The sequence below is a fragment of the Pongo pygmaeus genome, chromosome 4 (genome assembly GCF_028885625.2).
Source record: "Pongo pygmaeus isolate AG05252 chromosome 4, NHGRI_mPonPyg2-v2.0_pri, whole genome shotgun sequence".
Classification (NCBI taxonomy): Eukaryota; Metazoa; Chordata; class Mammalia; order Primates; family Hominidae; genus Pongo; species Pongo pygmaeus.
Window position 1 is genome coordinate 94849176 of NC_072377.2, and position 25156 is coordinate 94874331.

General features: G+C 35.9%; 1 protein-coding gene across 5 annotated transcripts in view; it reads left to right on the forward strand.

The window, feature by feature from the left end:
- Window positions 1-25156, forward strand: part of ADGRV1 (adhesion G protein-coupled receptor V1) — a 593238-nt gene that overhangs the window by 400837 nt on the left and 167245 nt on the right. For all 5 annotated transcript variants that reach the window (XM_054488480.2, XM_063664978.1, XM_063664980.1 and 2 more), the window contains one exon: window positions 8730-8908. In XM_054488480.2, the coding sequence (XP_054344455.1) occupies window positions 8730-8908 (179 nt within the window). The remainder of the gene's footprint in view (window positions 1-8729; window positions 8909-25156) is intronic.

A 25156-nucleotide genomic window follows, 5' to 3' on the forward strand; every position in this document is an offset into this window, starting at 1 on the left:
TGTAAATGACGAGTTAATGAGTGCAGCACACCAACGTGGCACATGTATATGTATGTAACAAACCTGCATGTTGTGCACATGTACCCTAGAACTTAAAGTATAATACAAAAATAGAAACAAAAATAAGGCAGGGTTATATCTACTTTAAGAAAAATTGACAGAATTTAAGATCTTGCAGTATCTTTACTCTGTTTTGCTAGTTCTGTTTTTCCTTCTTCTATTCTGATTTGGTTTCATTTTAGAGATAGCATATACTAATGGTACAAAACATAATTGAATACCAAATAAAAAGTAAATCTTTTTCTCACTATTTCTTGCATTCTTCATTCTCTGCTCTACCCTCAATACCAATTCCTGAAAGTAAACACTACTGTTTTCCTGTGTATCTCTCCATCAATATTCCATGCATAGACAAATATTTATAAATATTTAAATAAGCACACGTGTTCTTGTATGTAAGTATATATATTATATATATATACAATGTCCATATATTTATATATAGTGTATGTATGTTTATGTGTATCTGTATGTGTGTGTATATATGTGTGTGTGTGTGTCTATATATATATATATATATATATATATATATATATATATATATGGACATCTTTAAGTTTACCATGCATGGGTATACCTTTTTCCTATGCTATAATATCGTTATTACATAAATTATTTTTCTCGCCTCCAGTTGATGAAATTACATTATTTTTTGGGTATTGTGTTACTTTTTGCTATAGTAAACAATGTGTCCTTGGACACCCTTGCACTCTGAATATTTGTTTACTTGAGCCATATCCATAGAATAAATTCCTAGGAATTATTCCTTTGCTATTCATGTCTACATGAAACATGCTCTCAGTTGGATTTCCAAATCATGAGGTAAATAAATTGCAAGTAAATTATTTGAGATATTCATATATGATATAGGTAAGCAGACAAACAATTTTTGCCTGTATATTCATTTGGCCCAATTTTATGATCACTTCCTGTCACCAAGTTAAATGATTGTATAGCAGTCTGCATCAGTTATGAAAAATATACAAACCTTACATTGTTCTTGCAATCTGTTCATCTCATGCCTAGAGTCACAGCTTAATTTGAAATATAATCTTTTCTTTTGAAACTACAGCTTAATTGAAGAACACACTTTTAAAATGGTAGAATACGTTTAGAAATCATTTTACAGTTGTACTTGAGCATTCACATCTTGTGTGTTATTTTCTCAATATAACCAGGCTATGAACAAGCAAATGTCCATGTTATTTATTCCTTGGTAGAAAGGCTACTTAGTGCCAGAGCATAGCAAAACAGGAAGGGAAATGCTAAAATTAGCCTTGTTTCTCCTTCATCATTGATTTAATTTTGGGGGACATCAAAGGTATTAAGGACAACAGACTGGGAATTATCAAGATAAAAATGACATACCCAGAAAATACTGAATTCTCCAGTCCTCAAAAAGTCTTGCAGTTTATTTCATGCAATAAATGTTAAGAAAGAGGGAGAACTGGGGCAAGGACGAGGGATAACATTTCTTAAGACTCCCATCTGAAATGAATGATTAAGAGCATATGGAATAGACAGAATTAATAGCATCTGTGATCTCTGACTAAACTTGATGCTATAGTCAGTTTAAGGATTCTGGTGACACAGTTAATAATCAACTATTAAACAACAGTCAGGATACCAATCTTTATTTCATATACCATGAAAATTATGGAGTTCAAATAGCCTATTTTTAACTTTAAAAGGCATTTCTCCTTTATATTTTACTCATATGCTAATATGCATGATATGAAGATATATGAATAAGCGAATGAATGTGTGTTTATGGAACATATGAAAGCATAACTATGGCCTGTGACAATCAAAACACTTAACAAGGTATGTCTTCAATTTTTCTATCTGGACATTGGGAAAAATAGTAGGGAAAATGGTATTGTAAAAATAAATAGATAGGTTTGTGTAGGAATGTAAGTAAATATGCTTATAGACACAGTCTTTTAGTTTACTGCTATCTATATTTGACCTAAATTATATCTGGGTATTTCAGTTGGTTGCTTGCATTTAACACAGAATCAATTTAAATTCCAATAGCCTGAATTACTAATTCTGAAAAATATACCTCTCCCATCCTCCGTTTCCTCCGGTGTAAACAGAGCATAGTAAAACCTAGGGGAAACGTCTTGATTAAATGATATATAGCTCTATGTTTGGTCTACATTTATTAACCAATTAATAAAAACAAATTGTGTTCATCTTCATTTATTTCATATTTCTCAATTAAAATTATATGCAAAGCATTTCAATAGGTACTACAAGGTAAAGAAAAGTTAATCCACAGTTCACAATTGTTTTAGGTATTATATTCTGATAAGCCTTTGTAAGTTTTCGTTAAGACTTAGGAAAAAAATGAAGATACAGAACAGGTTATCTTTTTACTTCTACAAGTAAAGCATATCTCCACTGGCATATAAAGTGAGTGGTGAAAAAAAATGAGAACAAGAAGTTCTCATGTAAATAATAATATTGTCAATATTTGTTTCAATTTTTTTTTTTTTCTTTTTGAGATGGGGTCTTGTTCTGTCACCGCAGCTGGAGTGCAGTGGCACAATCTCAGCTCACTGCAACCTCCGCCTCCCAGGCTCAAGCAATCCTCCGCCTTATCCTCCTGAGTAGCTGGGACTACAGGCGTGTAATCATCATGCCTGGCTAATTGTTTGTATTTTTTGTAAAGATGGGGTTTCCCTATGTTGCCCAGGCTGATCTGGAACTCCTGGGATTAAGCAATCTTCCCACCTTGGCCTCCCAGAGTACTGGGATTGCAGGTGTGAGCTACCGTGCCCAGGCTATTTGTGTCAATTTATATGGAAATAAATCTTAAATATAATCAGCCTTTACAAGGCAGTTTGGAGTATGTTGCACTCCCAGTTCTATAGCTAATCAGAAGATGAAGAAGCTATGCTGTTCTTTCATTGCCTCAGTTTCCTCATAAGAGTGCATGGTAAGATGACCTGTAAGATCTGTGTTGCTGCTAAAAAAACATAGTCTGCATACATCCATGCCATTAGTGTTCTTACTTAAAGAATTGTCATTTCTGCAATAATCAATCACAAAGTGTTAGGAAATTATTAATAACTAAAAATGTAACCTCTCCTTTTACCACAGAAGGAAATTAAAACCCAGAGAAGCCAAGTGAAATTGGCCAAAAAGCAGTTTATCCATGCAGAACCATGTCAATGACCCAAATCAAGTTACTAATAATCATGTCCTTTTGAATTTTCTAGATTTTTAAAAAATATATAACATCTATATAACTTATTATTCACCTGGACCTTTACTTTTGGATGAGTGCTTTGCAAATCTTCCTTTTATGTATTTGTATAGATTGTGTTTGTAATCGGAAGTTTTCAAAAATAGCATTACATAGTTTTCTTTACATTTATTAAAATGGGCTTTTAATTAAGTACACCCAAGTACAGTTCCCTAGGTGATCATGATATGCTGGTAATTGTGAGAAGTGTGAGAATTCAAGAGTACATCATCTTTCCTGATAAGCAACAATGAAAATAAGAAGATGGTAGTTCTAATATACTAATGTTTAGAGTTATTAAAGATGAGACTATTTAGTAACATCACTGATTTTTAAGCTAAAAAAAATTTCATTTAATTGTCTCTTTCCAACTGACAAATTTGGTGGTTTATAATGCTGAAAATATTTTGGAATTTTTTTGGACTTGTCTTCAGAGACTATATCATATCTGTTTAAATGACCTTTATACTAGGAAACTTTGTATTCTAAGTGTGTATGAAATGTAGAAACAGTCAGGTAGGATGAATGTAGTTGGTTAACTTTGGGCATAATAACATTTTGGCTAAAAATGACGTGACTACATCGTGAGGATGGATGGTCTTAAGATAGTTTATAAGATCCCTCTAACAACATTTTAAAAGCTTAGAAACAGAAGTGTAACTAGAGACCTACATATTGAATATTTTAGTACAGTCTTTAGCAGAAAACGTATAAGATAAATAGTGAACAGTAAGCTATGTTTAGTTAGCATGAAGCGTATTTAGGTGAGCGACACCCTTTGACTTGTGTTCTGTTAGTTCTACGTTGAATAAACGCATAGTCAATCAGGCACACAGATCACATTTGCTATATATCTGTTAACATAAAATTATTGTGCAAACATAATGATCTGTTAATACTCAAGTTAGATTATGAAGGAAGAACAATGATTTCAAGGAAAGGAATACAACAGGTCCTCAAGTAATATCATTTCATTCAACATTGTTTTATTGTAACATTGATGAGAAAATAAATAAATTGCTAGCCTTGGCTACTCTCTGTGAGATGTGAACCCTGAAAATTTGAGACAGGTCTCAGTTAATTTAGAAAGTTTATTTTGCCAAGGTTTAGGACACACGCCCATGATACAGCCTCAGGAGGTCCTGATAACATGTACCCTTGGTGGTCATAGCACAGTTTGGTTTCATACATTTTAGGGAGACATGAGACATCAATCAACATAGGGAAGGTGAACATTGGTTTAGTCTGGAAAGGCAGGACAACCGGAAGCAGAAGTAGGAAGACTCGAAGTGGGTAGGGGGCTTCCAGGTCACCGGTAGATAAGATAAATTTTTTGAGGCATTATTTTGAGTTTCTGATTAGCTCCTCCAAACGAAGCAATCAGATACGCATTTATCTCAGTGAGCAGAGGGGTAACTTTGAATAGAATGGGAGGCAGGTTGGCCCTAAGCAGTCCCAGCTTGACTTTTCTCTTTAGCTTAGTGATTTGGGGACCCCAAGATTTATTTTCTTTTCACAGTGGAGTTTGCATGTTCTCCCCGTGTTTGCATAGATTTTCTCTAGTACTTGGGTTTCCTCCCACATCTTAAAGCTGTGCACGTTGGCTTAATTGGTATGTCTAGGTGTTCCCGCTCTGCATGTGCATGGGTGTGTATGTGTGAGTGCACCCTGTGATGGGATGACATCCTGTCCCAGGGCTGGTTCCCGCCTTGTGCCCTGAGCTGCCAGAATGGGCCCAGTCATCCTTGACCCTGAACTGGAATAAGCAGGTTATAAAATGAATGAATAAATGAATACAAATTATTGTAAAATAAAAATTTATAAAGTGTATGAAGAAAGTAAATCATGTAAATGCAAGACAATAAACAATGCTGTACAAAAGTGCACAGGGAGTCTGCCATGTTTGTGATTGTTTTTGACATGCATAGTGGTAGAAGATGCTCCTGACAATTTTCACTGTGCAAACATTGATTCCTTGATTTAACCCACCATCATGACAACCAGTGACACTCACTGATTCACCAAAACCTGGATAAATAATTATTTACTGGAGAGGCTGAGGTGTCAGGATTGCTTGAGCCCAGGACTTCAAGGCTGCAGTGAGCTATGATCATGCCACTGCACTCCAGCCTGGGTGACAGAGCAAGACATTGTCTCTAAAAAAAAAAATTTTGTAAAAATAATCATCTCACTTGTTTTTATCAGTCTTTCTTAAAGGTATGTATAGGTCACACTTAATTCAGTGTTTAATATTAGAAGTATTTAGGTCTTTATTTAGAAGCTTGGTCATTATTTTGTGACCAGAAACATGCCATAGGAAACTTAACTCTTTTCTGTATCAATTAATCTATGGTAACGTTGGTTTCGTGATACTTTGTTTTGCTTAAATTTGCAGTTTCCAAGAACCTATTGACGATATTAAGTGAGGACATATTGTATAGTCAAATGCTCCACCATCTTCTTTTGGTTTAAAAAAAAATGGCAGTAACTAGAGATTTTAACACCACTGCTTTGGAAAAGCAATACATTAATACATCTCATTCAAGTTTTGGGCGGAAGAAGAAAGAAAAACTAAGTTAACTAAGTTGAGCTAGTGTAAACAAACTTTGAAATTGTAAAGGCATTTTGGAGAACTCATTGAACCTAAGAGCGGTACCTACAGTTGGACCTCACAGGGACTGTGTGCATTCTTCTCTAGTAACACACCTCTGCTTCACTGCCCTCATGGCTACCACCTTTCTATGTCCACTTCAGTCGACCAGCTTAGACAGTCATGGAACATCAAGGAATTCAGTGTAGATGATTGGCTCAGCCTGGGCCAGGCTTCTCCCCTGATCAAATCAGCTGTGGCCAGGGGAGCAACGTCAGGGAGTACACAGAGCACACTGAGCCCACTCTGCATGTGGTGGGAGGAGGGTTAAGAGGCAGGGTTTGGAAAAGTGGTGCTCATGAGCTAGGCATGTGTCCAAAAATGTGCCTACCACACTACATTAAAATAAAATTCAAGTAAAACTTGAAATGATCTAGTCAACACAAATCTTACGTTTGGCCTATGTAATGTTTCTAGAATAATTAAATGTTGTTCCATTACATTCTAGTATTTCTAGTCCATAGCTTTAAAAATGATATATTACAGGAAATACTTCTCTAGAGTATATTTCACTGATCATATTCTTTTAAGAAGAAACTTAAATTATTTTTTATTTATAATTGGCAAAAGCTTATGACATTTGAAGCTTGTTTTACTTGACCAAGTATTCAGTAATTCAGCCACTCTGGGCCTTGAGCTCTTTGGGACAGAAGCACTGCATGTATAAATCTAACAATTACACTTGTCTCAGTCTTATCTGAGCCTGTGGTCAAGGCCAGACAGCTGCTGACAGGTTGAGTAATTCTAACTGATGGAACTAATGTCCTTCTGCGTAAAAGGAGACATTTTGAAAATGTCTCAATCTTTATCATGATGAATCAACTTAGAGTCATTTACCAATCTGTACCCTCCTCTTTGACTCTTCCACCTGATGCACCACCAAGTTACAATGTTACGTGGATGCACACAAGCATCTATCCAACATAAATAATTAGTACTTTTGTTTAGAAGATGGATTAATCAATGATTCTTGCTTTGTATGAATTTTCATTCTTTAACAGGCAGTGTTGATTACCCCAGCAACAACACTTTACACAACCCCACTTATTTGAGTCTGCATCCCTATATTAATTATAGAAAGAAAAAAAAAGTTGGATCTAGTAATTTTTAAAAATGAATTAGAACAAAGTTACATAAGCAACAACTCAAAACATGCTTCATAATTACAGATATAAGCAGATGTACATAGAGATATGGAGTGCTGGCAGGAAATAAAATTCAGAGACACAAATCTCTAAGTAGCCAAACATTTTTATCCTTCCCTAGTTTAGCCTAATACTAATCCCTCAAGGCTAAGTTGGTACAGATACAATCTTACTCAAAAGCCTCAGTAAATGAAACATCTGAAAGCCTTCCCACAAACATTAGGAATGCTTATTTTTCAAATAGAAAAGTGTTTATCTTTTGTCTTTCACACTGTCTGACCTCCTAATAAGAGATTTAAGAAGAGGCAGTCACATTTTCCAGCATTGACTATGTATGTGCTCAGCACTTTACATGTAATATCTCATTTAATCTTTATAATAACCTTGTTGTATACATGCAACTGAGGCTCTGAAAATGTTGTGACTTGCCCAAGATTATCCACTTAAAGTATAACATTAATGAGTATGAATGAGTTATATAGACATATAATAATATAGACATAATATATAATTCATTCATACTCACACTCTTTCTACCATACAAAATTGAGAAGGAGGATTTATCCAGGCAATAGGTATTACTGTTTGAAATATGTATGGCATGACATTCAATATTGTTACTGTACTAAGTGATAATTAAATATAAGCATTCCTTATGGAAAGAAGACACTAGAAGACTTAGATCCAAGTTAGGTGTGGGATTTGGAGCCAACATAACATTTATAGGCCTCACTTTTGTTACTCTTCTTTATTTAATGTATCCCCTCATCCCCCTTCACTCTACACACTTGTACCATTTATATGTTTTATCTCAATAAGAAATAACAAATATAAGATGTGATGTAAATATAATATAAAAGAAATATTGCCCTTAATTATTTATGTCCCACGTATTTGGAAACTAAGGTTCAAGAAAGTAAATACCACCCCATCTCTTTCACTGCTGTATCCCCAGCACCTACACTGGTCTGTGAAATTTAGTAAGCAATAAATATTTGTCATGTGAATGAACAAAAGGGAGAGAGTATAAACTGGGAAACATGGACCACAAAATGAACCCAACTATAGTACTTTCTCTCTGTGTGATCATTTTCTGTTTATTTGTCTACACCTTCCACTGGACACTGAGATCAAGGTTGTCTTCAACGTTATTTCCCCACTAGAACAGTATCTGGCCCTGCCATATGATAGGCCCTCAATAAATAAAAATGGTCAAAAAGCTTGAAAATATAGGGCTCTTTATTTCATTATCACCTGGAAGTTAATGTGGGAAGTAGGTTTGCATATCAGAGTATGTTTCGTCAAAGACACATTTACAAAACAGTCATAGAAGATTGTAACTGAGAGTAAATCAGAGCAAATTAAGGCAAATAAAAAATACAGAAACTCAACTAAATATTTCCCTGTGTTTCCAGACTTTTGAGGTATCCTGAATTTCTTGGATAAGAATGAAATTCTTATGAAAGAATGAATGTATGAACTAACTTAAAAAAAATCAAAACTAATTATTAAGTAGATCCTGGCTTTTTGTTGGTCGGTAACTTATTGCCTAAGCCAGGTGAGTTTGTGTTCTGTGCCATTAAAGAAGAGCCTGTTCATTTTATGTTGTTTTCTTCCTTAGTCTGTGAATTTCTGGTACGTGCTGGTGATGAATGATGAGCACACACAGAGGCGATATCTGCTGTTTTTCCTTCTGAGTTGGGGACTACCAGCTTTTGTGGTGATTCTCCTCATAGTTATTTTGAAAGGAATCTATCATCAGAGCATGTCACAGATATATGGACTCATTCATGGTGACCTGTAAGTACATCCAGGCAACACATTGCCCTAGCTTTCATGTACCTAAGCAGATTTTGTTGCCATAAGAGCTGTGATTGAATAAGTAACAGGAAGATCTTTGCTTTTCTGCCACAGTGTCTGAAGCTCTGCTTACTCTAATTACTCTTTTAAATAGGAAACTATGGCCTCTCAAGTTTCTTTGGTAGATGCAGTTTTCTCAAGTGAGTTGGTGTATCAACCAGTTCATGGTAATTTGTACCTTAGCATTTAGTTTATTAGATTGAAGCAAACTAATATTTAGCAAAATCAGGGCACTATGAAATTTTTGATGAAGAATTTGTGAAAACAGTTAGAGTGTGGCACATTCTCTAAGCAGTGTGTTTTTGGTGAGGGGGGGATGGCAGCCACCATCACCCATAAGATCCCTGAATACTGAACGACTGCATCACAGTGAATGGAGAGTGTCTGCAGAAGTGCATAGGAACAAGACAAGATCAACTTGGTCTTAGATATTCTTGTTAAAATACCCTTTTAATCTTGAAATCTTAATACTTTTTTATGTACATTTGCATATATATATGCATTATATATATATAAAATGCATATATATAATGCATATATATATAAAATGCATATATATAATGCATATATATAATGCATATATATATATAATGCATATATATATATATATATATATGTGACTTAATCCTAAATCTGGTATCTTGTAGCTTTGAGGACCACTGAGCCCCTCTTAATAGCTCCACATGTAGGGGGTGGAAAAACACTTTGCAATAATAAAGCTCAACCAACTCTTGGTATAAGGAAGAGAAAAAGTAAAATTCTAAATAAGAAAAAATAGCCTATTCACAGTCTTATGAAGACAGTATTACTTAATTATCCCGCAAGTTATTATGAAGATAAAATTAGCTAGTAGACATGAAAAATATTGAAAGTTAAAGTACTATATCAGCAGTCATTTTAATAGAATTATTGCTTCTGATCAATTATAGACTTAATAAATACTTGTTATTGATGTATACAAATGTATTTCACACATAGGCAATCACAGACACATACCCCATACCACATTCAGATAAAGGAGGCTAGCTATGTAAAACACACACCTAAACACACAAACGTACACAAACATGCAAACACAATACACACACTAACATACTATATATTTTTGTAATTCTGTCTTTTTATTGAAATTCAAAAGACTCCCTAATACTGATTATTTTATAATATTATAATGTATTTTATGCATATACAAGTCTATATTCCTGTAATCTTCTAAAAAGGAACGATGGCATCTTTCAGAATTATATTATGATTTTTTACATTTTACTATCCGTTTCATTAATTTAAATCTTGGACTGCCAGGATTAATTTCAGAAAATTCTACATCATTCTTTGTGACATGCAAAGTAACCATGAAGCAAGCCGTGGTGGCTAGCAGATCATTCTTTTCATGAGCTCCCTGGCAAGACAGGACTTATTTAATTTTAGCATTACATGTATACCCATCCAGCCTTGCTAAATGGACCCAATGAATGTAATATTAATTAGAAAAAACTATCTTGATCCTTTAAAAAGGATTTTTAAAGGGAGAAATAAACTATGATCAAAGAATGTCCAAATGAACTTACTCAAAGTATTTGCCTTCTTAAGCTTTTGGCAAATGTTCTCTATGACCAACTAAATTATGGTAAGTGAAACGTAAAATATAGTTACTTCTACCTGGTTTTAATCTTAAAGAATTGTTAGACCAGAGGCCCGGCGTGGTAGCTCACACCTGTAATCCCAGCACTTTGGGAGGCCGAGACAGGCTGATCACAAGGTCAGGAGATCCAGACCATTCTGGCCAACGTAGTGAAACCCTGTCTCTACTAAAAATACAAAAATTAGCCGGGCGTGGTGGCACATACCTGCAGTCCCAGCTACCTGGGAGGCTGCGGCAGGAGAATCACTTGAACCCAGGAGGCGGAGGTTGCAGTGAGCCAAGATCACACCACTGCACTCCAGCCTGGGTTACAGAACAAGAGTCCGACTCAAAAAAATAAAAATAAAAATTATTAGATGAGCGTGTCTAATCTTTGCATTACAGGTTACTTTTCTCCTTAATTCACAAAGAATATTCCTAAGTCATTCCCATATGAATTTATTCTAGCTTGTAAAAATTCTGTATCTTTAATATTTCTTCAATTTTAATATAAGGTTATAAACTGATATATTATTTATACTAAAATATTTTATACTTATATCATTATTTTAAAGCATGCCATTTCTCTAGAGGTCATGATAGATTTATGGTTGTATGAACTAATGGCTCATCTGTTGGGCAGTGGTTACTTCATAGTATTTTGCTTGTCTTCTAGGCTCTTCCCTAGAAGAATTTAAAAATTCTTAGCTCATTATGGAAGAGCTAAGAATTTTTAAAAATGCCTCAAGGGGAAAATCTCCAAGTGTCTTGTTCACTTCTTTCTGGAACGTGTTTTCTCAAGTTCTCTTTCCTGCCAGCCCTGAAGTCTAATTTTTGTCTCCTTAGCTCTTTGAGATTGCCAGATAATTCGCTGGCTTTCCTGACTCTCAGCATCTTTCCTCATCCTGGATTTTCAGTCTCCCTTTCTTCTCCAAGTATTAATAGGCAGATACCTTGGAGGGAAAAGTGGTATGCTGAATGTAGCGCTGATTTCAATGAGCTTCTCTTCTTTACAAGCTTGGCCTCTCAGTCTTGGCTGCCTCAACAGCTTTACAGTGCCTTCAAACAAATGATTTTGTTTGGTTGATTTTGCTTTAATTTTATTTTTTCTGATTAGATGGAATTATAAATCATGTATAAGCTATTTCATTAAACATAGTTCAGTATTTTAAGATGGATTTTATAGATAGTGTGAATGTCTGCATTTTAAATAGTAATACCCTGGTTAAGTGTTACTGATTAAATATAGCCAAAGTCCAAAATTTTACCAAATTTATATAATCTAGGGTTAAATTTCTTATGGAAAGCAGTGAAAATACTTTAAATACTGGTGTTTTCTAAGTGCTGACTTTGGTCTACTTTTCCCCATGTACATTGTTATCTATTCTTATGGCTTGCCATTTTCTGTATGATAACCCCTGAAGTTGTGTCTCTAGCCTGTAAACACTTTTCTGAGCTCCATACCCATATTATATATTCAAATGTCTTATAAACATCTTTACCAGAGTGACACACAGCTATTTCATATTTAGTATGTTTAAAATTGGTATCCTAAAATGCTTTGACCCACATTCTCTATGAAATGTCCACTATCCACCCACATACACAGGCTGTGAACCCAAGTTATTTTCTACTTCTTTCACCTTACACTCAATATTCTATAATCATGAATTATTTTCTAGTCTAACTCCTAAATGTTTGTTTTCCTAATCCAGTTTCTCATTTCAACCATCATCTCTTATTTCATCACCATCTCTTCAGTTCAGCCTCTGTCTTCTTTGGTATGTTGGGTTGCCTCCTAACTTGTGCCCCTATCTATAATTTCTTCATTTTATCATCTATCCATTAAGTTCTGAAATATGCAAATGATCATATTACTCTGATGCTTAAAGCCCAATGGTTGCCTTTCGTTACCTTCAAGGTCATAGCTTGATAGGTCATCCGTGGTTTGACACTAAACTGCTGAACCAGCTTTTTAAAAATCATTCTTCCCACTCTCCTCCCTTGTTTTCCTTTGTAACTGAATTGCTTGATGTTTCCCATGATCTCTTTTTTTTTTTTTTTTTTGTTTTTAGACGGAGTTTCACTCTTGTTGCCCAGGCTGGAGTGCAATGGCACGATCTCGGCTCACCGCAACCTCTGCCTCCTGGGTTCAAGCGATTCTCCTGCCTCAGCCTCCTGAGTAGCTGGGATTACAGGCATATGCCACCACACCCGGCCAATTTTTTGCATTTTTAGTAAGGACGGGGTTTCTCCACATTGGTCAGGCTGGTCTTGAACTCCCGACCTCTGGTGATCCGCCCACCTCGGCCTCCCAAAGTGCTGGGATTACAGACATGAGCCACCGCGCCCAGCCATGATCTCTTATTTGTATACCTTTGAATATATCTTATATCTCAAATGCCTTTCTTTCATTTGTCTACCTACAAAGTCCCTATTTTTCCTCGAAGCATCAACTTAAATATCAACTTAGTAAGGTGTCTGTTTTCAGATTAAAACGCTACCTCTTATATATAGCCTTGGTAGACTCATAACCTTTCATAAATCCTAAGATTGTATTAATTATACTATATTGAAAATATTTGTTTATGCCAGCCATGTAACTTGAAATTCACCCTGGAGAACAGTGATTACTTACAGACTCTATGGAAAGGGTTGGTAAGTTTATCCCTTAGTGGAAATATCTAAACTAGAAAAAGGAAGGCCTTAACAATCCAAAGTAAATTTACACAAATGAGAGTTTAGAAAAAACTTTCGTGTTTCCTCTACACAATAACATACACATACACAATAAAGATTTCATACAACAATATGATTAGTAAAGATATCTAATATATTTAGAGGTCACCAATGATGTGTCTCAGTATTTTAAACACTACATGAGGCATGTCAAATCTTGTAAGAAAGAAATTTTCTTATATGTACATAAGAGATCAAATTCTAATTTACCAGGACAAATGTATTTTTCAACCTAGATTTAAATTGCACAACCTGATTTGGAGAAAAGCCAAAAGTACCTACAAAATTTAAAATGTACTTTTTTCTATAAAGTAGAAAACCCAATAAAGATTTAATATTGCTGCTTTGTCACTGAACTAGATGATGCTATGGATCTATGAGGAATCATACTCTACTCAAAGTTAATAGCAGGAGGCACCTGCACTTCAAACTTTTCTAAAGCAGCGTTCCCCAACCTTTTTGGCACCAGGGACCAGTTTTGTGGAGGACAGTTTTCAGTTTTTTCACAGATGGGGCCTGGGGGTGGGAAGTGGTTTTGGGATGAAACTGTTCCACCTCAGATCATCAGGCATTAGTTAGATTCTCATAAGGAGCACTCAACCGGGATCCTTCACATGCACAGTTCACAATAGGGCTCACACTCCTATGATAATCTAATGTCTCCACTGATCTGACAGGAGGCAGACCTTAGGCGGTAATGCTGGCTCTCCCACTGCTCACCTCCTGCTGTGCAGCCCTGTTCCTAATAGGCCATGGGCAGGTACCAGTCCACGGCCCTGGGTTTGGAGACCCCTAAAGGATATATTCATCGCTTTTGAAATTAGTGCTAGAAATGCTTCCAACTTCCTATCTTATAATTGAACAGTGCTTAAACTAAAACAAAGGCAAAAGTAAATGAAATGTGCCCCTGAATGATTGCTATTGGTTACCAGAAGTAACTCTATTGAGAGTACTTGGAAGTAGTCTCTATTGAGTAGTTTTATATTGAATGTCTTTGGAAGTAGTCACCTAGTTTTCTTGGGACAGATTCTTGGCTACTTTAGGTAAAGAAAACAAGCAAAAGGAGACCTTATCATGCAAAGTGTAGGGAGGGGAAAAGAGAATATAAGAAGAGTCAAGACCCAGGGTGGAAGTAAAGGGAATGTGGTCCTGAGGAATGTTCATACATAGAGAATATGCCTTTTATCTGGAACCCCAGTTATGTGAATATTGATAGAGTGATTGGAATGAGTGTCAAAGACATGCCATACAGAGGTGAGAGGACAATGAAGACATTACTTTGATCTCAATATTCTAACTTCTAAGCAACCCCAACACATTAATAAATGTCAATAACAGGAAAAATGACACAATAAAGATGATAGGTTGTTTTGTACTTCCAAAATGCCTGCTTTTTTTCATCCTTGCTAATTCATATGAATTCAAGCTTAAGAAAAATCAGCAAATAACTTATCGAATAATGACTATATACAAAGGCTTAAGTGAATTCTCTTATGTCTAAGCTTAGAATTTGATTGTAATGAAAAAATTGCATAATTTCATAACTTAATTTTAAAATTGATTACAGTTTTTTAGTTTTTTTGTTGTTTGTCTTTAATTTGTAGAGACAAGGTCTTGCTGTGTTGCCCAGGCTAGTCTCAAACTCCTGAGCTCATGCAATTTTCCCACCTCCCAGAGTGCTAGGATTACAGGCATGAGCCATCATGTCCAGCCTAGTTTTTTAGTATTTCAGTTTTTTGGTATTTGAGCATTATGTTTTACTTTAGATACACTAAACAAATCTTTATTATAACCTACTCTGATTATCCTGCTTCTGAACTGAATTACCAGTTTTGCTAAATCCTCTGAAAACAATCTAATTTTGCAAGCTATATTAGAAGAAATGTTATTAATATAGAGGACAAATCTCTATTCTAAATTAGAACTAAGTAGAAGTAATTGTACTGTATGGGAAATATGATATCATATGAGAGTCTTTATTTTCATTAAATTACTTTAAAGGAGAATCATGAAAAAAAATGTTTGTTAGAGAGCACATTTACTTATTGTCTGAGGAGTGAAAAAAGTCAGCATACATCTTTGAAAAGGAATGTTGTCAGGATCTCTTCATGCATTTGCTCAGGTAGGGATATATTACTGCCTGTGGGTGCACATGCACACACATACAGAAACACAAGTACATCCACATAAAAATAGCAACCTTAGACTACCATTTTCTATCTATTCAGACCTTAAAATTAAAAAATCTTGAAAGTATGCTTCCCCACGAAGTTTTCTTGGGATAATGGAATCTAAGGGTTAGAAAATGTCTAGCTTGCTTTAATAAAGTTTCCCACACATCCTTAAAACATAATTCAAATTCTTATTCAAAGGCTTGTTAGCTCCTTCAAATTTTTATTCTAAACAAGCTCAGTATATCTGACTTTTTATGGTGATTAATTATACAGTTTATTCTGCTAATACTTTGTTCTCTTAGTTTTTTACAGTACTATCACTCTAAACCACAACCTTAGCTTTTCTGATTACTGCTTTGTCTCTCTGAGAAAAATCCAACTAATGTTTTGAGTTATATCTCTCTTGGCTTCCCTTAGTTCCTGGATCCTCTTTGCACACAAGGTGGAACCTAGGTGTAAAAAGAACTTTATCAAGCTTTTAATCCAATCTCCATGTAGTTCTTGAGTAACCTTCACAGCATTGCTGACATTCTTTCACTTTATGTTTGAACTCTTCCGTGAGAAAGAACACACTTTCTCCCAAGACTTCTTTGTGTAGAATAGGAAACTATCTCTTTCAGATTCTGGTTTAATATCTAATTGCTGGGTTCATTGCAAACAAGCAAAATAATGGCTCAAGTTCCCCAATACCACATGATACTCCTTTAAATATTTCTCCCAGTTCTCTTTTCCAAGCTAAACATTTCTGATTGGTTTATATAGTTTTTCACACAACATCTCTTCACTATTTTGATAGATCTCTTCTAAACTTGTTTTATGTCAATTCTTCTTTTTACCTTTTATTTTAAGAATTTTAAACTTATAGAAAAATTGCAAAAATTATACAGAGTTTACATATACCTTTTATCCAGTGTGCATACATACTTACATAATTATAGCACAATGATCATAAGTAGGAAATTAACAATGATAAAACCCTTTAAACTGCAGACCTTGTTCAAATTTCACCAGTTTTCCCCCAATGTCTTTTTTCTTCTCTGAAATCCAGTGCACTCTGTCCCATTATCTTTAGTGCTTGTGTGTCCTTGGTCTTCAATCTGACAATTTCTCTGTCTTTCCTTAGTTGTCACTTTTTTTTTTTTGACGGAGGCTTGCTTTGTTGCCCAGGCTGGAGTGTAGTGGCGTGATCTTGGTTCACTGCAACCTCCGCCTCCCGGGTTCAAGTGATTCTCCTGCCTCAGCGTCCCGAGTAGCTTGGACTGTAGATACGCACCACCATGCACAGCTAATTTTTGTGTTATTAGTAGAGACAGGTTTTCACCATATTGGCCAGGCTGGTCTGGAACTCCTGATCTTGTGATCCACCCGCCTCAGCCTCCCAAAGTGCTGGCATTACAGGCATGAGCCACCATGCCCTGGCGGTTTTCACTTTTAAACAGTACTGGTCAATTGTTTTATAGAATAACTCCAAACTTGTCTAATGTTTTTTTCAAGATTAGATGGTATTTACACATTTTTGTCTAGAATGACACAGAGTGTTAAAGTACAAGTTTTTTCATATGAACATATGTTTTCAATTCTCTTGAGTATATGTCTAGGAGTGGAATTTGTTGGGTCATATGATTTAACTTGCTGGTTTCAAGTATCTCGTTGTCTTTGGCTTTCAACAGTTTATATATCTAGGTATGGGTCTCTCGGAGTGGAGTCTGTTAAACTTCTTGGATGTGTGGATTAATGTTTTTAATCAGTTTGGGGAGTTTTCAGCCATTGTTTTATCAAATATCCTTTCTCCTCCTCTCCTCTGAGTCTTTTATTATGCATATATTGGTACATTTGATGCTGTTCCACAAAAATCTAAGGCTATGTTAATTTTTTTTGTTCTATTTTTTTTCTGTTCCTCAGATGTGGTAACCACAATTGACCTGTCTTCACATTTACCAATTTTTTTTTCTTCTTCCTGGTTAAATCTGTTGTTCGGCATCATTAGTGAAATTTTCATTTTGGGTATTGTACTTTTCTTTTCTTTTTTTTTTGGAGACAGAGTTTCACTCTTGTCATCCAGGCTGGACTGGAGTGCAATGACATGGTCTTGGCTCACTACAACCTCTGCTTCCCAGGTTTGAGCAATTCTCCTGCCTCTGCCTCCCAAGTAGCTAGGATTACAGGCACCCACCACCACACCCAGCTAATTTTTATATTTTTAGAAGAGATGGGGTTTCACCATGTTGGCCAGGCTGGTCTCGAACTCCTGACCTCAGGTGATCTGCCCACCTCTGCCTCACAAAGTGCTGGGATTACAGGCGTGAGCTGCCATGCCCAGCCTAGTTATCGTACTTTTCAATTCAAGAATTTCTATGTGGTTCTTTTTTATGATTTCTATCTCTTTATTGATATTTTCTATTTGATGTCATTCTCATATGCTCATTTAGTTATATAGACATAGTTTCTTTTATGTTTTGAACATAATTAAAATAGCTAATTTAAAGTATTTGTTCAGTAAATCTAACATCTGGGTTGCCTGAGGGGTAGTTTCTATTCATTATTTTCTTGTGTATACATCATACCTTCTTGGTTTTTTGCATATTTTGTAAATTTTTGTTGAAAATTGGACATTCTATGTGGAAAATTTAGAAATCGTAAGTTTTTCTCTCAGGGTTTGTTGTTTCTGTTCACAGTAGTAGTTGCTGTTTATTGACTTTTCTGAATTTACAGATTTAATTTCATATATCTATATTCTTTGTCACACGTGGCCACTGACATCTCTGTTTCATTAATTTAGTGGTCAGCTAATGATTGAACAGAGATTTCCTTAAATGCCTGTAATGAAGAAATCTCCTAGTCTTTGCCAGAAGGCTGTATGTGCATGTTGGGGCATGACTTCAACACTCTCTTAGGAAGTTAGTAACTGCCTTAGCCTTCACATTATATATACCCTCAAAGTCAACCAGTGGTGAGAGAGCCTAGGGCCTTCTCAGGTCTTTCCTGAACGTGGGCAAAGCCTCAAGCATGCACATGACATTTTAAATTCCCAGGAATGTATTGGAGCTTTCCAAAGCTTGTGTATATCTTATGCTCCAGCTTTTCTTTTAAGCTTTTGAGGTTTTTTGCTCCATTGTTGTTATCCACTGGCTCAGATAGCCATGATGTTAAATCACTTGCTTTTAGTTGTTTTTAACAAATAACTCCCTGTCACCTTACCCTAGACCCAAGGAATAGATTTTTTGCATTGGCTGAACTCTGAGATACGTGAAATACAGAAAGCCTTGCAAGTTGGGATTTTCTTTGGGACTGAAGCTTTGAAAGAGCTCCAGCTTCATTTTGCTCCCCAAACCTCCTCCCCTGTGGGTGCCAGAGTGTACCCAGAATGCGGGCTATTTTTCAAGGCTATATGAGTCTAGAGAGTCTTCCCAGCTGTGCCTTCTGTACAGCCTGTGGAACTGTGAGTTAATTAAACCTATTTTCTTCATAAATTACCCAGCCTCAGGTTGTTTTTTATAGGAGTGTGAGAATGGACTAATATAGAAAATTGGTACCTGGAGTGGGGCATTGTTATGAAGATACCTGAAAAGGTGGAAGCAACTTTGAAATGGGGTAACAGGCAGAGGTTGGAACAGTTTGGAGGGCTCAGAAGACATGAAGATGAGGGAAAGTTTGTAACTTTCTAGAGATTTGTTAAATTATTGTGACCAAAGTGCTGATAGTGATATAGACAGTGAACTCCAGGCTGAGGTGGCCTCAGATGGAGATAAGGAACTTACTGAGAACTGGAGTAAAGGTCACTCTTGCTAAGCTTTAGCAAAGAGACTGGTGGCATTGTGCCCCGACTCTAGGGATCTCTGGAACTTTGAAATTGAGAGAGATGATTTAGGGTACCTTGCAGAAGAAATTTTTAAGCAACAAAATGTTCAAGATGTGACCTGGCTGCTTCTAAAAGCCTATGCTCATTTGCATAAAGAAATGACCTGAAATATTTAAAAGGGAAGCAAAGCATAAAAGTTTGGAAAATTTGCAGCCTGGCTATGAGGTAGAAAAGAAAAACCCATTTTCAGGGGAGAAATTCAAGCCAACTGCAGAAAATTGCATAAGTAAAGAGGAGCTGAGTCTTAATAGCTAAGACAATGGGGAAAATGCCTCCTAGGCATTTCAGAAAACTTCACAGCAGCCTATCCCATTACAAGCCCAGAGGCCTAGGAGGGAAAAATGGTTTTGTGGGCCAGGCTCAGAGCCCCACTGCTCTGTGCAGCCTCAGGACATGATACCCTGCATCCCAGCCCTTCCAGCTCCAGCTGTGGCAAAAAGGGCCGCAGATATGTCTCAGGTCACTGCTCCAGAGGGTGCAAGCCATAGGAATCCTTGGCAACTTCCACGTGGTATTAAGCCTGCGGGTGCACAGAGTACAAGAGTTGAAGCCTGGGAGACTCCAACTAGATTTCAGAGGATGTATGGAAATGCCTGGATGTCCAGACAGAAGTCTACTGCAGGGGTAGGACCCTCATGGAGAACCTTTACTAGGGCAGTACAGAGGGGAAATGTGGGGTTGGAGTCCCGACACAGTGTCCCCATTGGGACACTGCCTAGTGGGGCTGTGACGAGAGGGCTACTGTTCTGCAGACCCCAGAATGGTACATCTGTTGACAGTTTGCACCATGTGCCTGGAAAAGCAGCAGGCACTCAATGCCAGCCCATGAAAGCAGCTGTGGAGACTGTACCCTGCAGAGCACAGGGTCAGAGCTGACCAAGGCCTTGGGAGCCCACGCCTAGTGTCAGTGTGGCCTGGATGTGAGACACAGAATCAAAAGAGATTATTTTGGAGCTTTAAGATTTAATGACTGCTCTGCTGGGTTTTGGATTTCCATGGAACCTGTAGTCCCTTTGTTTTGGCCAATTTCTTCCTTTTGGAATGGGAGCATTTACCCAATGCCTGTACACCCATTGTATCTTGGAAGTAACTAACTTGTTTTTTATTTTACAGGCTTATAGGCAGAAGGGACTTGGCTTGACTCAGATAAGATTTTGGACTTGAACTTTTGAGTTAATGCTGAAATGAGTTAATATTTGGGGGCTGTTGAGAAGATATGATTGTGTTTTGAAATGTGAAGACATGAGATTTGGGAGGGGCCAGTGGTGGTATGATATAGTTTGGTTATGTATCCCCACTCAAATCTTATGTTGAATTGTGATCCCGAGTGTTGGAGGTGGGGCCTAGTGGGAGGTGATTGGATTATGGGAGTGGTTTCTAATGGTTTAGCACCATCCCCAGAGTGCTGTCTTGTGATAGAGTTCTCATGAGATCTGGTTGTTTGAAAGTATGTAGCTCCTTCCCCTTTGCTCTCTCTTTTTCCTGTTCCTGCCATTTAAGACATGCCTCCTTCCTCTTCACCTTCGGCCATGATTTTCAGTTTCCTGAGGCCTCTCCAGCCATGTTTCCTATACAGCCTGCACTATAAGTCAATTAAACCTCTTTTCTTCATAAATTACCTAGTCTCAGTTTGTTCTTTATAGCAGTGTGAGAATAGACTAACACAACTTCATATCTAGAATAACCAGTTACTGAAATATAAAGACCTAAAATTACATTTTCACAAACTCATTGTACTAAATATATCTTAATATATGCCTCTAAAATTATCCTTGATTGGAGTACAGTGGAAAGAGCAGGGGCTTTGGAGGTAGATAGACGAGGAGTCAAATACCGACTCAGGCATGCTCTAGTTGTGTGACACTGAGCAAATTACTTATCCTCTGTGAGCTTGAAGTTTTCCATCTGTGCAATGGGCACATAAAACCTGTGTCCTAGGATTGTGATGTGGATTAAGCGAGATGATGCGTATAGGGAAAATGCATGTACAGTACCTGTCACAGAGGAGGGGAGAATAAGTGAAAGCCATATGTATAAGTCTACGAATGTGTGTCTCATATGAAGTAGTAATTATATGTAAGCAATCAGACAGGCCCAGTTAAACATTGTTGACCCTGTAAGTCCTGAAGAGTTGCTTACCATTTTGCTATCTCCAGATTTTGAAAGTATTATTTACATCATTTCCATCCTTTTCTTCTGCACTCATGTTTGACATAAGGATTGCAAGCACTAAATTCTTTAATATTTCTGAAACTCAGAAGCTTCTACCAACCTAAGTTAGGAGCTTGTTTTATTTTCATCATAAATGAGAAAGAAAAATGTCTCTAAAGCTTACAGTCTTCTATGAGACTGTCTTGGTTGGTGAGTGCTGCTGTACTAGAATACCATAGACTGGGTGACTTAAAAAGTAAGCATTATTTTTTTTTACAGACAATCACAACAAAAGTGGGATATCATGTGCACTTTGCAATTTACTTTTTATTTACTGAAAAGTAAATAAAAAGTTTGCTTTTTATCAGTATGTAATACCCTGTATCGGTATGTAATACTCATTTTCTGTGTCAGTATGTAATACCCATTACATTATAATTTATAATGTTCTATCGTGTTGATTTAATCAACCTTTTTGACAGACTTCTGAACTATTTCTAGTTCTTCTTTATACCATTGTTGTGATGAATATCCATATATAGGTATCTTTGTACACTTATGTTAATATTTTTATAGGGAAAATTTCAAGCAGTGGAATGACTCAATAAATATGTATAATTTTTTACTTTAAAAGATATTGTCAAAGTGTTTTCTTAAAAAGATGCACCTGTTTACACTAAAGCAACAAATAATGGCAGTGCCTGTTTCCCCACATTCTTGCCAACTCTGGGCATTATAAGTTTTTAATGTTTGCCAGTGTGATTTGCACACACCTAAATATACACATATATAGTACCTTAAACTTATATTTCTTTAATTATTAGTTATGTTTTAATAGCTTCATTTATCATGTACCAGACACTATACTAAGTGCATACTCTCATTTATTCTTATACAACCCTGTGAGTTTGAATATCTTTGCATAGATTTATACAGCATTTGTTTCTTTTTTGAATTACTTGTTCATCTCCCTACATTAATTTTTCTGATTGCTTGCTCATGTTTTTCAATGATTTGGAGAGTGTACTTTGTTCTTGCTCTTTTCTTGTTTCCTTCTTTTCTTTTGGAAGTGAGGTGGGCTATATTATAGCTATTAGCTTTTGTCTCTCCTGAATTTTTATTTCTCTATTAACACATCTTTCTCCTATCTATTTTTAAGGAAATTTACATATTAATATGAGATGAGTTTTTGTGTGATATCAAATTGTTTCAGATAATTATTTTAAATATTTTGTGTGCTAATTCAATTTTCCATCTACAATAATAGTACAGTTAACATGTTGAGAACATTTAAAGTTATGTTTAACTTTAACTCAGGGTTAAAACGGTGAAAACATATGTTGCCATAAGAACCTCAGTCTATATTCATCCTAATTTATTAACTAGAAGCAGAATCAGGAAGATTAATGATTACTTTTTAATGCAAAGTGCTAAGAATTTAGGCATTCGAAATATCAAGCAGAATAGAGCATTAGGAAATACGTAATTGTAAAATTGCGAGTGGCAGAGTTGTAATGATAGAGATATTCATGAGATCACATTTCATCTTTTTTATTCTCTTTACAAATTTTAGTGATAAAATGGAAAATTGGGCACCTTTTATTGTCAGAAGCTCTATAATACAAAGTTTTTTTCAATATTTCAAAGATTTCCAGTTGGAAAACTGAAAAAGCTCATGCAACCACAGATGGTCAAGTGTGTATTATTCAGGAAAGAAAACAGTTCTTTATAGAGGAAGTTCTGTTGTAGATGTCTCTAATGAAAAAGGGAATACCTGCAAATGTAAGCATCTTGTCAAACAGGATGCTTCATACAATTTAAGAAAAACCATTCCTGGCTCAAAAGGATTTTCTGACAATTGATTTGAGGTTTGTATTATTTACTTTGTAGCTTCTTAGAAGCAAGGATCTGCCTACTTTTTCTTTTTCTTAAAATAATGTTATATTTTTCTTATAAAATTAATCAATATTTGTTTTAGAAATTATGGAAAGCAAAAAAATACAATAAAAATAAAAATCAGAGGTATCCTCATCATTCAGATATAAACACTTGATGTGTTTCTGTTTATGTCTAGATTTATACATTTTTGTTTTATAATAGAAAATTCAGATCTCTCAATTTTATCTCCTGCTTATTTCACTCAATGTTATATTATTAGAATTTCCCATGCCATTGAGTATACCTCAACATTTTTTAATGGATTCACAATGTCTATCTCATGATAGATTTATCAAACATGTTTACCTTTCCTCAGCATTGAATGTTAAAATTCTGTCCATCCCCATTTTTAATATTTAAAAATCTGCAGTGAATGTGCTATGTTGTATTTCTACTTCACAGATCCTTTGAAATGAAATTACTAGATTAAGGATATAAGATTTTTAGAAATATTGGAATTACCAAACTGTCTTCCAGAAAGGTTGAAAATTTACAATCTTAACATTTTTTGAAAGTACCAGTCTCCCAACGCAAGAGCTAGTCTTAATTGTTTTATTAGCAGTATGATTTTGATAGTAAATATTGTATATTAGGTTGATGCAAAAGTAATTGTGGTTTTTGCCATTACTTTTGGTGACTCTCCAGAGAAACAGAGCTTACAGGATCTGTGTGTGTGTGTGTGTGTGTGTGTGTGTGTGTGTGTGTGTGTGTGTTTATAGACATTTATTATAAGGAATGGCTCACACTGTCATGGAGGCCAGCTCAAGATCTGTAGGGTAAGTTGGCAAGCTGGAAAACCAGGAGGGCTGCTGTTTCAATTTGAGTACAAGGGCAGGAAAAAAAAAACGATGTCCCAGTTTGAAGGCTATTGGGCAGGAAGAATTCTCTGTTATTCGGGGAAAGATCAGCCTTTTTTCCTCAGGCCTTCAACTAATTGGATAAGGCCCACCCACAGTAGGGAGAGCAATCTGCTTCACTCAGTCCACCAATTTTAATGTTAATCTCATCTAAAACCATTCTTACAAAAAACACCCAGAATAATGTTTGACCAAATATCTGTCAAGTTAGGTTCTCCTTTGTGTTTCCATTTTTCTTTTGTTTTTGAGACAGGGTCTTATGTTGCCCAGGCTGGAGTGCAGTGGTGCAGTAATGGCTCACTACAGCCTTAACTTCCTGGACTCAAGTGATCCTCTGCCTCAGCTTCCCTAGTAGCTGGGACTACAGGCATGTACCACCATACCTGGCTAATATTTTTATCTTTTGTAGAGGCCAGGTCTCACTATGTTACCCAGGCTAGTCTTGTACTACTGACCTGGAGGAATCCTCCCACCGTGACCTCTCAAAGTGCTGAGATTATAGGCATGAGACACTGCACCTGGCCATTTTTCTTTTTTTAAGAAGTCTGCAGTGAAAGTATTATGTCATATTTCAAGTTGACACATGAAATTAACCATCACATGTCATAATATGTTATTGTTTTTGTTGCTGTTTTTTTAATGAGACCAGGGAGTTTAGGCATACTCTTATTTATTCATTGGCCATTTTGTACTTATAAACTGTTTGTATGTTTTGCCCATTTTCTTGTTTTGTTATTGATTTGTGAGAACTTTGTTCCTATTAAAGATATTACTTTGTAGAATTCGATGAAAATATCTGCCACACTTTGTGATTTATGTTTTTAAATTGCAGTAAAATCTATCCAACTT